Source organism: Procambarus clarkii, chromosome 9, assembly GCF_040958095.1.
Source record: "Procambarus clarkii isolate CNS0578487 chromosome 9, FALCON_Pclarkii_2.0, whole genome shotgun sequence".
Taxonomy (NCBI): Eukaryota; Metazoa; Arthropoda; class Malacostraca; order Decapoda; family Cambaridae; genus Procambarus; species Procambarus clarkii.
This window is the reverse complement of record NC_091158.1, coordinates 13,961,613-13,978,394: the sequence shown is the minus strand read 5'-3', so window position 1 is coordinate 13,978,394 and position 16,782 is coordinate 13,961,613. Positions and strand designations below refer to the sequence as shown.

Genomic DNA, 16,782 nt, shown 5'->3' with positions numbered 1-16,782 from the left:
TCAGGAAAACTTGGCTTATTAGGCAAATCGGGCCTTGCATAGTAGGCTGAGAAGTGCGTTCTGGCTACTAGGTACGACATATATATATATATATATATATATATATATATATATATATATATATATATATATATATATATATATATATATATACACACACAAGCCACGACTGTAGTGGCGTGAGGTTATTCTGGAGCACGGACTATACTCAAAAGAGCATTGTACAATACCCGGCCAAATAAAAGTCAAGTGAGCTAAAGGCCAATTAGCCAAGATACTAATTACAAAATCCTGAGTAAACAAAAGCCGCGATTACCTACTATAAAAGAAGTGTTAGGCCATTATTTATGTTCTTCATTGTCAAAAATGGCATGGATCCAGCAGTGGCATTGGTGCTAGGCGACGACAGGAGAGAGAGAGAGAGAGAGAGAGAGAGAGAGAGAGAGAGAGAGAGAGAGAGAGAGAGAGAGAGAGAGAGAGAGAGAGAGAGTTTAGTCCCATTTTTCGACTATTTAGCATGCCTTCCGATATATATATATATATATATATATATATATATATATATATATATATATATATATATATATATATATATGTGTGTGTGTGTGTGTGTGTGTGTGTGTGTAATTATTTATAGGTATGTAAACTTTAATCAAACGATAAATAAGGAATGACTATATTAGCATGGTATAAATTAGATATGCAAATATTTGGCCAGCTCCTCCACTTTGTATATTCAGAGGTGCTGCAGGCGTGGTGCTGCGAGGATCAGGCTTTGTATCGTATTGGATCTAACTAAGCTTTTACGGTAGTTTGAAAGGTGTTTATAAAAGGGATGGGTGATAACTTTGTACCGTTTTCTCTCTCTCTCTCTCTCTCTCTCTCTCTCTCTCTCTCTCTCTCTCTCTCTCTCTCTCTCTCCACCCTGTGTGTGTGTGCACTCAACATGGTGATATGGGATTAGGTTTAAAGTGAAAAGGAAACCTTCGCTTTCCTGAAACAATTTCTCATATGTTTATTTTGAAAGGCAAAGGTGGGTTTAACTGCTCTTACGTTATTTTGAAATAGAATATCTGGTTTTAGAATTTGAGAGGAGAGCGGTGGTGTTTGCATGGTTAAACTACTTATATCCCAGTCGAAGCCTAGTGATTAAATTGTTTATTGGTGGTCGACAGGGCAGCGCACAGCATTGGCTAAATTTAAACTGGAGAGTAATGATGTTTTTTTGTATGGCTGGATATCTCTCTCTCTCTCTCTCTCTCTCTCTCTCTCTCTCTCTCTCTCTCTCTCTCTCTCTCTCTCTCTCTCTCTCTCTCTCTCTCTCTCTCTCGTGCTTAAAAAAATCCTAAACTTTATACTTTTTCGGAAAAAAAACCAGTAACGCATCCTACCGAGCCAAACAAATAGGATTCAATCGCGATTTTCACGCGGCTTTCAAAACAAAACAAAAAATATATGAGATTGAAACAGGTTGATAAACGATCGACGTCTCAGCGTAACTAATGATTCCTTATCCAAAGCGTATCCAATCCCCCGCGCGTCGCACCGCTCTGCTCATCTCATCTGTTTGGACGTGGTTGTCTATCCCATTGTTTATACCGCCTGTCGCTTGACGGCGCTGACTTCGCATTTATGTTTATGATTTGCCTCTGATGTTGATACCAGGATTATTGCTGGGCAGTTGGTGGGTTTGGGAGGGGGAGTGAGAGGAGAGAGGGGGAGTGAGAGGAGAGAGGGGGGTAGAGTGAGAGAAGAGAGGGGTAGAGTGAGAGGAGAGAGGGGTAGAGTGAGAGGAGAGAGGGGGGTAGAGTGAGAGGAGAGAACAGTATTTACTATTTGTATCTGCAGAATCGAGCAATTAGTTCTTGAACCCCGCTGAACGTGTACGAACGTGCACGTACATTTCTTGCGTGTGTACGTAATACCGTACAAGCAAGTGCGTGCGTTATTACGGCGAGTCTGCGTGTCTGTGCGTGCGTGCGTGCGTGCGTGCGTGTCTTTCACAGTGGGAGTAATAAAGACTTATGAGTTAAGAAAAGTAAGAAATTTGACGAAAATCCGCAGGACTGTTCTCTTGGAGATTAATAGAGGATTTAAAAGTCGTTACAGAAGCTGGGGATTTTAACCTTGTGTGAGAGAAGGGGGAAGGAAGAGAAGAGAGGACGGAGGATGAAAAAAAGAGAATAGGAGATGGAGAGAAGACGAGATGGAAAAATAAAAATGCATAAAAATGCACACACACAGAAATTATGAACAATTATCTGCATAGGACCACACAAATACAACAACAACAACAACAACACACACACACACACACACACACACACACACACACACACACACACACACACACACACACACACACACACACACACACACACACACACTCATTCCCCACTCACATCTCATTCTCTCCAGACACCTGTCTGTAGTAACCTCCTTTCTGTATTCCTGTAACAAAATCCCGTTTGCCTTCCCTCACATTTCCCTCACACCTCCCTCACACTTCCCTCACACCTCCCTCTCTCCCCACTCTCAACACCCCACCCTCTCCCTCCCCAAGTGGGGGGGGGGCGGTTGGAAGAGAAGCCTCACAGTATTGCAGACTAATGTAGATGGAATCTCGAACAAAGTTGATGAATTGAAAGATAAATTAGTCCAATAGCATTAGTGAGACAACAATTACAGGAATGATAACAACCAATGCAGTGTTCCTCGTTTGGTCTCAGATGGCGAAGAGACGCATGAACTTAAGAAGAAATCAAGATATAAGAAAGAAATGAATGCACAGAATTCACACGGGAGTCATAATAGGGGTACAAACAGTGGCGGTGATGAGAGAATGGGTGCACGGAGCATGCAAAATAATATTCCCTGGGTCGGCTGGGATGGTTCAGACAAAATAATTACTTCCTTATCATAGACGAACTAAATCATGATGTCAGACGGGTGCCAGATGCGCAAGAGTTGTGCGCATGCGCGTGCAGGCCAAATATGGGTGTAAATAAAACAGTTTGTCCTTTTCTCTCAAAAAGGTATCTGTCCTCTCTCTCTGTCTCTCTGTCTCTCTCTCTCTCTCTCTCTCTCTCTCTCTCTCTCTCTCTCTCTCTCTCTCTCTCTCTCTCTCTCTCTCTCTCTCTCTCTCTCTCTCTTTCTCTTTTCTTCTCCTCTCCCTCCATTCCTCCTTCCCTTCCTCTTCTGTCCCTCCGTTCCTCCTTCTCTCTCCCTCCATCTTCTTTCTCGCTGCCTCCTCCTCATCTCACCGTCCCGCTCCTCCACATACCGTATGACCTAAAAAATTAACTTTTCATAAGAAACGTAATAAAAATGAAAGTCATCTCGAGAAGTGTAATTAAGAAATGCACTTGTTCCCTCGTGTGTGTGTGTGTGTGTGTGTGTGTGTGTGTGTGTGTGTGTGTGTGTGTGTGTGTGTGTGTCTCTGTGTGTGTTTACCAAATTGAAATCCCTTTCTAAGAAATCCAAATGATTTGTGAAAACAGATTCATAATAATATCTGATAATTCTTTCCCCTTTGAAAAGGTCCTCCTAAAATTGAAAACACAACAACCTTTATTCTTTACTCTTTCTTTTTTATATTTATATAAAAGTATAAATAAATATATTTATATATTATTTATTTTATATTTATATTTCTTGTGTATATACATAATTTATTATTGAATGAAAATAATTTATACTTTTCTTGTCAAATTTATTCATTCATATGAAATTCTTTTATTTTGGAACTTATTTCAAACACAAAGTTCTATTTTTTTTGTTTTAAGTTTTAATTGCATGTGGAATTTTTATATATATATATATATTTATCAGCAAAAAAAGTTGGTATATATTACAATGACTTTTGTATTTTTAGTTAATAAATGAAATTGCTGTGCCTAGTTTTGATGTTAATTTTTTTTTAACGTTTAATAAGTTTGAATATTTCTGTGATAATATGTATATGTAATTATTACTGTTGATTTATATAAATATTTTTGTTGCTACTTTAAACTGATATCTTTTTGTGTTTAGATGCCATTGTTGTCGTTGTTATCTTAGTAATTATTTTCATTGTCAACTAACATCTTCAGATGCAGGCGAGGAGTCACAATAACGTGGCTAAAGTAAGTTGACCAGACCACACACTAGAAGTTGAAGGGACGACGACCTTTTCGGTTTCGACGACGAATCGACTTGAGAATGGTCCAGGACGGACCGAAACGTCGTCGTCCCTTCACTTCCTAGTGTGTGGTCTGGTCAACATCTTCAGACTGTTACCTAGTAATCTGTTCCGAGTGTTGCCTAACTTGTTCCTTTCTTCAAGACATATTACGCCTTATTCTCTCAGAAGACCCACCCCAGCCCACTCAAGCAAGCACCCACACCCCACCCCACCCTACCCCAACCTCGCTAACAAAGCATAATAGTGGTTGCCTATTACCAAAATAGTGGTTGCCATGGCTACAAGAGAGGCAGAGAGGATTACATATAACCCATTAACTATTCTATACATTAACATTGAGACTTACGAGCTCTCGGACATCTGAAAATCCTCAAATGTGGTGACAATATTCACGAAAAAGGCAACACAGAGGCACTAAACTACAGACCAATGCAACAGACTTGCAAACCTTGCAAAATACTGAAAGGGAATAATTAGTAAGAGGGTCGAGAGCCATCTGGACATGGCAAGCTTTCTAACGAGGCGACAGCACATATTTCGAAAGGACAAATCATGACTGTGAATCCTGGTAAAGTTATAGTCACCAATATCACCAATTACAGGCAAGGCTGGGTAGTTTGCATCTTCTTAGACTGTAGAAAAGTCTTTGACATTGTCCACCAAAAAAATATGATACACAGAATGAAGACGCAGACCGTAATAACTTGGATGATAATAGATTGTGTAAGAGAATACCTGGCAGACTGGAATCAGAACCAGGTGCTTTATTCGTAACAATTGTCTACAAGTCTTTACAGTTCTGGCTGGACAGAACTGTTATTGAATTTATGTTCAAAATTTTTACATCAATTAAGCAACATGCAGCGTTCAGATAGTGTTGAGAGATGTATAAGTAAAGCATCGAGAATAAAATGTGAAGTAGGAGACTTACAGAGAGTTAATGTAACATGATTTTTGTGAAATTTTCAGTTACAGTTTGAGGGGAAATATGAAGGTTTATGGAGATAATACACGAGGCTTCTTCACAGCGGCGCACGAAACGTTATCACACATGCACGCACGCACGCACACACACGCACGCACACACGCACGCACACACGCACACACACACACACACACACACACACACACACACACACACACACACACACACACACACACACACACACACACACACACACACACCTGGGCTAAGTGGACAGCGCTCGGGACTCGTAATCCTAGGGTCCGGGGATCGATCCCCGGCGAAGGCAGAAACAAATGGGCAGAGTTTCTTTCACCCTGGTGCCTCTGTTCATCTAGCAGCAAATAAGTACCTGGGAGTTAGACATCTGCTTCGGGCTGCTTCCTGGGAATGTATGTGTGTGCGTGTGTAAGAGAAATATATGTAGTAGACATAATAGAGGAAAAGATAGATTGGTTAGAAAGGCGGGGTCCAAGAGCTAATAGCTCGATTCTGCAGATACAAATAGTAAATACGATCCACACCTGGTGGTAGGGTGTATGCAAGATAGAGCTGTATCCCCTTTAAAGACCCAGCAGAAGCCCCCCATAACCCCCTCACCATCCCCGCCCCCCCCCCCTCCTGCCCCACCTCTCCCATCCCACCCCACCTTACTCCCAGTCTGCCCCCCCCCCACCTCCCCTTCCACACCCTCACAGCTAAACACTGTTCCAGAATCATCCTGTTGCATTTCAAGCCAGGGGCGTTGGCCTGGCTACCTCGACTTAATTGGTGGAACCATTGCTGGTCCGGTTTAACTGTCGATTGACCGGCACATTGAACTGGTTCGATTCCCAAACCGTCATTAGTATGAGTGATTTAAGAGATTTGGTTAGATTAAATCTGTTTTATATTTAATTGGTATATTAGTACGCCTTTCGAATTTAGTTTGGGTTAATTCGAGTAAATATATATTGATAAACATATTTGATTATGTACAAAACATATATGTGTGTGGTTGATTTGTGGTTTAGATCAATTTACGGGGGATTATGAGTTGAGTCTGGTTGACAGATCCGGTTCATCAGACTCGTATGCGTTCGGAGTTGATTAATTGAATGGATTTAATAGTTAGGCTTCAGTGGAAGCCTCTGGACCCTCGTGGGTGCAGTAGTAATCCAGGTTGGCATTCTTTTTGACCATGTCGTGGTTTCAGTCGACCAGAGCGCGTCTGGGAACACCCAGCGCAGAGGTTCGATCCCTCATCACGGCTCCTGTGGATTAGTTCATTGATATTTCATGTTAATGATTTCTCTGTGTATTTTACTGGATTTGACACATTTTAGTAACAGATTTATTAGACTTTATTTCCAAATTGCGACAATCTTACTGGTTTGATAGTTATGACTCACTAACTGGCGGAAGGGAACTATCCGTAAAGAGCGCCAAGCCATTACGACTATATAGCACTGGGAAGGGGTCAGGATTAGGATTTGGGATGGGACGGGGGAAAAGGAATGGTGCCCAAGCACTTGGACGGTCGGGGATTGAACGCCGACCTGCATGAAGCGAGATGTGACTCATCTAGATTTTTCTTGGCTCGATTTTGCTTATCTGTTGTTTCTCATGCTGGTGTTTCTTAGTTTGAGGTTTCTCGTCTCGGCTTCTCGTAGCGTGATGTTTCTCACTCTTGGTGCCACTCAGCTTGGTGTTTCTTTCCTTGTTGTGTCTCATCTTGAGGCCTCGTATGTTGATCTTTCTCGTATTCGTGTTTCTCATCTTGGCGTCTATCATTATGGTTTTGGTCAACCTGTGTTTCTCATCTTGGTGTTTAATATCATGATTTTACACATCTTGGTGTTTCTCAATATTCTCACCATAATGCTACTCATCATAATTTTTTTTAAATATGAGGTTTCTTAACATGTATCTCATGCGTTCTCATTGTCATCGTGATGCTTCTCATGACACTATTTCTTGACGTGTTGCACATCGTGCTGTTTCTCATTGTACTGTTTTAACGTGAAGTTTCTTATAGTACTATTTCTCATCGCGATGTTTCTCATAGTTCTACGTCTCGTCGCGATGTTTCTCGTCTTCATGTTCCTCATTTTCATATTTCTAATCATCAAATTTCTCTACTTCAAGTTTAATATATTGATGTTCCTCATGTAGATGCTTCTCACATGACAATTTCTCACCTTAATGGTTCTCATCTTAATGTTGCTCGCCTTGCTGCTTCTCATCTTGATATTCCTCATCTTGATGGTTCTCATTTTGATGTTGGTCATATTGTTCTTTCTCGTCTTGATGCTGCTCATCATGCTGTTTCTTATCTTACGTTTTCTCATTTGGTGTCTCATTTTACTCATCGATGAACAAATCCACAAGGGCCGTGACGAGGATTCGAACCTGCGTCCGAGAGCATCCCAGACGCAGCCTTAATCGACTGAGCTACGACAGTTTACTCCGATGTTTCTCAGCTCGATGTGTCTCATCTCGATGTTTCTCATATCCATGTTTCTCATCTCGAAGTTTCTTATCTCGATGTTTCTCATTCTTATGTTTCTCATTCTTATGTTTCTCATCTCGATGTTTCTCATTTTCATGTTTCTCGTCTCGATGTTTCTCATTTCCATGTTTCTCATCGATGTTTCTCATCTCGATGTTTCTCATTTCCATGTGTCTCATCTCGACGTTTCTCATTTCCATGTTTCTCATTTCGATGTTTCTCATTTTCATGTTTCTCATTTCCATGTTTCTCATCACGATGTTTCTCATTTTCATGTTTCTCGTCTCGATGTTTTTCATTCCCATGTTTCTCATTCCCCTGTTTCTCATCTCGATGTTTCTCATTTTAGTGTTCCTCAACACGGAGTTGAAAACCAGACAAAAATAGCGTAATGTTACCGAGCATTCGGCCCCAAAATTCGTCACAAGTTAATTTGGCCTAATTGTCCTCATTATAATTAAGCCTCATTTGACTCCAGTATTCTCCTGGACCTGGTGATTGATTCATCATGATTTACTTGAGGGCTGATGAATGCCGAGTCTGCCCCATTGTGGGTGGGGGGGGGGGGAGTTTGATGAATGCAGGCGGTATAAAGATTTCTGTGTCCGGGTTATTTTGGGTTGAGTTTTGCGGTTCTATATTGGTTGGGTTGAGTATATTGGTTGGGTTGAGATATGGCAAGGCTGGACTTGATAAGGGGCTGCCCCCGGCAAGGCTGGACTTGATAAGGGGCTGCCCCCGGCAAAGCTGTACTTGATAAGGGGCTGCCCCCGGCAAGGCTGGACTTGATAAGGGGCTGCCCCCGGCAGTGATGGACTTGATAGGGGCTTCCCACGGGACGTTTTAGTTTGTAGAGATGACGAAAAAGTCCGATTTCATTAGAAAAATGTCCCATTACCTCGTCGCTAGTCAAACCGTTCTTCCCTATTTCCCTACCTGCCATTCCTGTCTTTCACCTACCTATCGCTCCACTCTACCTATCGTTCTTCTCTCCCTACCTTCCTTTACCTTGGATTGAAATGCAAAGGAGAGTGTGATTGAACCTCCACCCCAAGGCGCCGTGTCTGGCTGGTTGCCTTAGATCATGAGCAACACCTTCAAGATCTTTGGTCCTTGTGGATGCTCTGGTTCCTTGACGGTGTCTAGGATGCTGTAGACAGTGTGAGTGTGTATTTTGTTTTTTTCGTTCCGTTAGGTGTCGTGGATATTAGCCTAGTACTCTCTCTCTCTCTCTCTCTCTCCAGTTTTCCTGCATATTCTCTCCCTTTACGTCCTTTCCCTTCCCACATCCCTCCATCCCCTCCCATTCCCGCCTCTTTCTTCCCTTCTACTAGTTCCCCCTTCCCTTACCTGGGTCACCGTCAGTCTCCTACCGATCAATAAGCTAATTTATACATTGGTCAATAATCCAATAGAGCAATCGTCAGTCTTTAAAAGGTAATATCCTGGGGGCCAGCTGGAAGGGGTGGACAAGACGGTCTACCATCTTACTTCCCTCTCTTTTCCGCATTTGTCTTCTTCCTCAATTGCCTTCTCCTTCTTTCTGTTCCTCCATTTTCCTCTCTCCATCCTGCTTATCCTCCTCCTTACTGCTGTCTTATCCTCCTACTTCCTCGTTAATCCTGCTTCCATCTTCCGTTTTTTCCTCCTTCCTGTTCCTCCTCCTTCTCCCATATCCCTCCTTCCTCCTCATTTTTTCTCCTCTCTCCTCATTCTTCCTCCTCATTCTTCCTCCTCCTTCCTCCCACAGCTGATGAGTGGCGTCTATATTAGTGAGGTTCGCTTTTGAAGGGAAGTGCTGCAGGTAATTCACATTGTTGTATATGTATCTCTGCGGTGTTGTGTCTGTGTGTATGACTGTAGTGTCATCTGCGTGTGGTCTGTGTTCCGCTGTATGTGTGTATGTTCAGTGTATGTCTGTGGTGTTATATGCATGTCTGTATGTCCAGTGTATGTAGATCCAATGGTGCTATATTCGTGTGTATGAATGGTACCTAGTGTGTGTGTGTGTGTGTGTGTGTGTGTGTGTGTGTGTGTGTGTGTGTGTGTGTGTGTGTGTGTATGTGTATGTATGTAGGTTTGTATATATATACAATGTCCACTGTAAGACTTTATAACAACTGTATATCTGTATTTATCTTGTATATACCCACTGTATATCTGTATGACCATATATGTATTTTTAACTTGCCATTCGTCATTCATTACGTCGGCCGAGTAAGATTATAAGAGGCGTCAGCATAGGCTTATAATGTCGAGGTTCATAGCGTCACGTTGATTGGTCGACGGCGTGGAAACTCATTACCGGTCTTTTTGAAAGTCCTCGCCTGATTGGTCGTCAGAGGTTGAAGCCCCGCCCGCATAGACTATTTGAAATGAGGGAAGTTGCCTGAGTGCTCTTTGAAAAAAATATGTATACGGAAATGCAGCGTTAAGAGGGAAAAAATCTTTGACAAAAGCGAAATTCCGATAATGTTGATTTATGCGTTAATTCCCAGATTAGCGAGCCTTTGATCTCGTTCGCGAGTGAAGCCTATAAACACGGGGGGGGGGGAGGGGGGGAGGGGCGTTATTCATAATATTTTTTTTACTTTCAATTTTTACATATATTTTCTCGACTTGGAGCATAAATAATATTTAGAAAATATTGAGGCACTATAATGGGCTCGAAATATCATAATTTTAAACATTTTTTTCTCGTGGACTGTCTTGGTGTACTGACGCATGCGCACGCACACTATTTTACAAATGTGTGTTGGATCAGCTAATATATATGTATATGCAATAAATATTATATAGGGTAATATGGATTAAATTTAATACATTTGGCATTGGACTAGGCGCCATTCATCACGGTAATGGCAACAGCGGACTCAACAGGCAATGTTGCCGGGAGGAATTTAGATTTATTCGCGAGTTACATTAGTCCTTTCCAATCCTCTTTGTCTAAAGCGAAATGTTAATCAGACAAATTGGGGGAACATTTCTGGCGTGTGATTTACAGTCATTCTTCCTCGACGTTGTCTGATTCATTTCCATCTATATATACTCTCCTTCTACCTCTTTCTAAATTCCCTCCCCGGTCTTCCCTCCCTTTAACCTCTTACCCTTTCTCCAACTATTTACCCTCACTACGTACCTTCCAGCCTACCTCCTTTCTCTAACTCTCTCTTATCTCCCTCCCTCTCTCCTTCCCTCCACCATACCTCCATCACACAACCCTCTCCTTCCTCCCCCTCCATAATTCTTACACCATCTTCCATTTCCCTCCCCATTCCTCTTGCCCCCTTCCCCCCCCCCCCGTTCCCCTTTCAGAAAGTAAAGTGGTGTCGTGATAACTGTTGATAACACGATGATTACCGAGATTGTGATGGATCTTATTCATCTTTATCTACAAACGAGAATGCTTGTTTATGGTCGGGGGTCAGATGTGGCTGTTATCCTCGTACAACTTCCCATGGTGAATTGTGATTGTATGAGGAGTGTCATAGGGTGGTTGGGGTCGACCCCCCCATACCTCCCCCTTTAAGTAGGATTGGGTCCTGTTGCGACTAGCATCGACTCCCTTAAAGTCTGAAATGGGGGTTTGATTGTCCATTGGAGTGTTTCCCAACAGATTCTACAGACTCTGTTGGTAAATATAGACTCTTTTTGTTCAATTGTTTGCGGGCAACGAGCTCTCCCTCCCACAGCTCTGTGTTTGCAGGCTAAGAGCCCTCTTCCCACAGCTTTTGAAGTACGTAGGTGAAGCATTTACGGAGTTACGATTCAAACAGACGTCGTCAGCAAAGCACAGTTCGAGAAATGTTCGAACGTCATCAGTTGCAAGTCGTGATTACAACTGATGACGTAAGTTGATTGTATATTAGATTAACGAGCATTAATGTTCGAACTCCTTTCGATGAACGCTTCTCTCTCTCTTCAAACTTTCATGATTTGTAAAAAAAAAATTGTATTATGGCGTAAAATTGAAAAATTGGCGTTTTGTAAATGCCAATTAAATACAGCCTCGTGCAGGCGATGAGTCACAATAACGTGGCTAAAGTATGATGACCAGACCACAGACTAGAATGTGAAGGGACGACGACGTTTCGGTCCGTCCTGGACCATTCTCAAGTCGATCTCAAATACAGCCTCGTATTTTCCACACACACACACACATATATAAATCGTTGAAATTTACTATAATCACGCAAAAACTGAATCTTTTTTTATGTTGATCCTGACTCATCTTTCTCCTCTGCCACAGGTGGTCCAGGAGTACGAACGAGCGGTCATCTTCCGCCTCGGTCGACTCCTGAAAGGTGGCGCCAAGGGCCCCGGTATATTCTTCGTCGTCCCTTGCATCGACTCCTACAGGAAAGTCGACCTTCGTACTGTCTCCTTCGACGTCCCGCCACAAGAGGTAATGTCCACTGATAGTAGTACCACCAGATGGCCGTAGCTGCCACATCATTGTGTTGTTATAAGGGCGTATGGTAACTAGGGGTAGTGGTAGGCAGTGGTAGAGGAGAATAACTTTAGATTGATATGATTAATGGTTTTAACGTTGTGGCCGTTAATTGGGAGGGGGAATAATTGGTGAAATTTTGCTGGGAATAATTGGTGAAATTTGTGGGAGTGATAGGCGAAGTCCGTAGGACTTTTAAGTGAATTTGATGAGAAGAATATTGGTAGAAATAGGTTCAATTGTAGGTATAATAGCCGAATTGCTATGAATAAATGGTGATTTTTAAAGAATAATAAAGAATAATAGGTGTTTTTTAAAGAATAATAGGTGATTTTTAAAGAATAATAGGTGATTTTTAAAGAATAATAGGTGAAATTTGTTGTATTAATATGTGAAATTTGTTGTATTAATATGTGAAATTGGTAGAAAATATATAAACATTTAGAAATAACAGGAAAAATATAAAGAAATGTCAATTAAAAATGGTAAACGAAAATGTATGAATTTTTGGTGAAATTACTAACACCTGTAGACGAATGTATTCAATGAATTCGTGAAATTCATAATGAATATTCGACGATAATTCTAGAAACAAATTTTAAATAACAGTGAATAAAACTGAGATAATTTTTTTAATAGAGGAGATTGCTTGTAATATATATGAAACTGGTAAAGAAATCAGAAGGAATAATAGATGAAATTGGTAGTATCATGAAATTGGTAGGAGAGAGGGGTGAAAAAGCGCAGAAAAATAGTCGAAATTGAAATAATTGGTTTATGAAACCGAGGAATTTCTTCGAGCGAAATTTACAGAAATAATAAAAATGTTGAATGTTATAAAATGGGAATTTGTTTAGAAAACTGAAATAATTGGTAAGCACTGTAAAAATAGGAGATAAATAATAAAATAAAACTATGAGAAATTGGTAAATAAATGGTGCAATTAACAGAACAAATAAGCAAACCTTGCAAGAATTATATAAAATTACTCTGAATTCGCAGGTGAAAGTTAAACAAATATTAAACCCGTTTTCGTGTGTAATAAACTGAACCAAATTTAATTATGACATTTCGTGAGATAGTTTGGACATTTTTTAGAAATTTTAGTAAAATGTTAGTAAAATATTGTTAAATATTCATAGACTGTTATTGAAACCTATGGAGGAGATTGTAAAGTTTTTAAGGAAAATTTCAGAGATAATAGTGAAATTTAATGATTTTTTTATATAAGTTTTGGAAATAAAAGCAATATTTACAAAAATAATGATACTGAAATACCTACAGTATTTTTAATCGTATTATAATAGCAGAATTTAAGAAAAATAATAAAAACTGCAAAACTAATAGTGAAATTTAAGGACATAAAATTTAAAATTGTGGAGGTATTAAAATTCATAATGATAAAGTTAAATTTCATAAAATAATAAACAATTTGTAAAATAAAATTGAATATTGTCGGTAAATTAAAGAACGCTGGGTATAACAATGACCTTAAAAAGAGATAGTTGTATAACTTAAGGAGTAATACTTACTTTTGATGAGATGATGAGACAATTTGAAGACACAATTGAAAATTTGAGAAGATATATGTTCAAAAATATGCAGGTAGTAAAATTTGAGGAAACTACGAACTACTTTCACTTGTTATCAAGTACTGTACTTGGATTTCAGTATATGAGAAATGCTAATAAACAGCGCTCAGATATCTTTTTCCAACAACATATATTTTGTTTTTTCGCTTAACTGGAAAAGCTGTAAAACATAATTATATAATTATATTTCTATAATATTTGTTCTTTAACTTCCTATGTGTCAGTACGATGGTTGGAGTTAGAAAAATGTTAGTAAATAGATGGAATATTATTCCATGTTTGGCAAAGGGCTTCATTTAGAATGTTGTATTGAAGAAATAAAAAGTATGATAGGCTTATCCGAGTGGTAGGTGAGGCAAGCATAGGCCTACCTGTGTGATAGAGGCAGCCAGGCTAGCTAGTACTCTCTGAAGGGGAATTTTGTGTGTCTACTCTGTCTAATCTTTCTTTATATCATAAGCATTTGACACAAGTGTAAGGCTTCGTTAATAGTAAAACTCTGTTGTTCTCTAATTAAAGTATTTAATCTTGACTAAATTTCTTAAATAATTCGCAGTATATATATATATAAATAAATTAATTAAAATTAATTAAATAAGGGATAGAGATTCAGTACAACAAAACAATCATATATTTTTGCTTCTTATGTAATGTGATATTTTCCTCCAGATGTGAAAACTTAAGTTCAGACTATCCAATTTTTTTTTTTATTATTATTTTTTAGCTTTCTAGTTAAATTGGCACGTAAAGCCCAATAAATTATTTATCTCCGTGAATTAAAATGTCTTCTTTTTCGATTCTTATTTTTTTTTTATAATAATTTATTTTATAAAATAAATTAAAAATCTGTAATTGCCTTTTCTGTGTTGTTACTTCTTTTATGTTTAAAGGAAGTTATTTCGTGCTTGTCTACGCGCTGAACAAGTGCCGTCTGCTTGTTTTTTCTTGTTTGTTTTCAATCCCCAGTGCCGCGAAGCATGCCTAAATATGTACCAACATTTCTTGACCCTAAATCATTGCAAACTTCAAAGGAAAATAAAGAACAATTGCGACATTCTTAAGAAAGCCAAAAGTGTAAATTATGTTATAATCACATTTTAATTTCAGATTGGAAGAGTTTTTATGTATCCTCCTATCAACCCCCTCCCCCCCTTCCCCCCCTCCCCCCTTCGTCTCTCTCACAATTGCCTGCGTTAATTTCTCTTGTATATGTAGTATTATATGTACTACCGTTAATGTACATGTACTATTTGCATTTCTTTTTGTGTGTGTGTGTGTGATTACTTTTAACAACCTTTCAGAAAGTTGTGTTGATAGGTCTTATAACATTCAACATTTTTTTGTGATTTTTTCATGAGTTGGCCTTAAACATCAAATTTCATACCTATTTCATACATATATATACATGTGTATATACATCTTGTTATTCCTTCCGTAAAAACTGAGTTTGTGTTATATACATACATATATATAAACCAAAATGTTGATATTTTATTTTTATTATTTTTTGGGGGGTAGGGAGAGGGTGGAAACTTCTTTATGTATCTCATTTATTTTGAGTTCGGTTGTGTCTTTCAGAGTAGAGGATTGAATTTTTTGGTTTTTTTTTTTTTTTTTGCTTGTGTAAATTAAGAGCCCCGGAGACATTATTGATGGAGTAGTAAGGAAGTCCTGCAGGTGATAAAGATAGGGTGGAGAAAAGGGGTATAATGTTTGCTATCACCTCTCAACATCTTTTGCGGCCTCATGTTGATTTACAAGGTAGTGTGGATGGTACTGATTGACTCCAGACACAGGTAGATGATATAAGTAAGACATGGCTACAAAAAAAATGTATATATATTTTTATTTTTTTATTTTTTATTTTATCAATGAACAACCCTGTGTATTGACTTGTGTGTATGTGATAGACAGACCGGCTGATAAATTATATGATATCCTTTTGGAGTGTAGATTTGCTTCACTGAAGGTTTATTTTGAATCTAGTTGGTGTGAATGTGAGGAAAGGTAGACTGACGGCCAGGTTTACCACTCCCTTCCCAGCCTCCACTTAGAGCAAAAAAAAGGCGGTGACTACCATACACACAGCTTTGACGGACAGGGATGTGACAGTCCTTTTACCAACTGCCTTTGAGCATATTTAGCTGACATGTGCAGACTTCTAAAATCCATGAGAACCAATTAACTTATCGAAATTGCCTATATTTTTTCCAGAAATTGATTTTTTGCTGTTGGTTTTATATACTAAATTATGATATACCTACTTTCCTTCCCCCACAAGGCTTATAGGACTAAAGTATATTTGCTGGTTGGTCAGTAAGGTGGTGTGGTGGCCTTAATAGCCCTCCGGAGACCTTAAGACAAACATCAAACCCAAGCTTTCTGTTTTGACGCGTCGCCTATAAGGAAACGTTAAGGGAAGCTTTTGTGTAGCTAGAATCATTGATTAGAACAGTCTGATGGCACCTGCCAACATTAGAACCATCAGCTGCATCACCACCACCATCACCACCATCGTCAACATCATCACCCCTTACCACCACCACCACCACCCCTCAGCACCATCATTAGCAACATCACTAGCACTGCGATCACCACGACCGTCACCACCACTAACTCTATAACAACAAAAACACGGGTGAGACAGTCATGCAAGCCATGTCGACGCCAAACACTCTGAAGATACACATACACAAGGAAACCACAGCTTTCTAGTAGCCTGACGTTAAATCATGATTTTAAAATATTGCTGTCGTGGAATAAAGGTGAATATTAATATTGTATATAAATATATATATATATATATATATATATATATATATATATATATATATATATATATATATATATATATATATATATATATATATATATATATATATATATGAGCATGAGCGGGTTTCACTAGTGAGTGAGTTTCACGGTGTCAGGTGAATAATGCTGACCAAACCACACACCAGAAGATGAGGAGACGGCGACGTTTCGGTCAGTTATGGTCCGAACAATTAACGGACCGTTAATTGTTCGGTCCGACCTGTACCAGGTGAATGCATTTTTGTTCACGAAAAATACTCCTACTTCAGTCAATCACATACATTTTAG

General features: G+C 39.3%; 1 protein-coding gene across 7 annotated transcripts in view; it reads left to right on the top strand.

Moving 5' to 3' along the window:
- LOC123766297 (mechanosensory protein 2) overlaps window positions 1-16,782 on the top strand; it is a 563,765-nt gene that overhangs the window by 496,469 nt on the left and 50,514 nt on the right. For all 7 annotated transcript variants that reach the window (XM_069321164.1, XM_069321163.1, XM_069321161.1 and 4 more), the window contains one exon: window positions 11,888-12,043. In XM_069321164.1, the coding sequence (XP_069177265.1) occupies window positions 11,888-12,043 (156 nt within the window). The remainder of the gene's footprint in view (window positions 1-11,887; window positions 12,044-16,782) is intronic.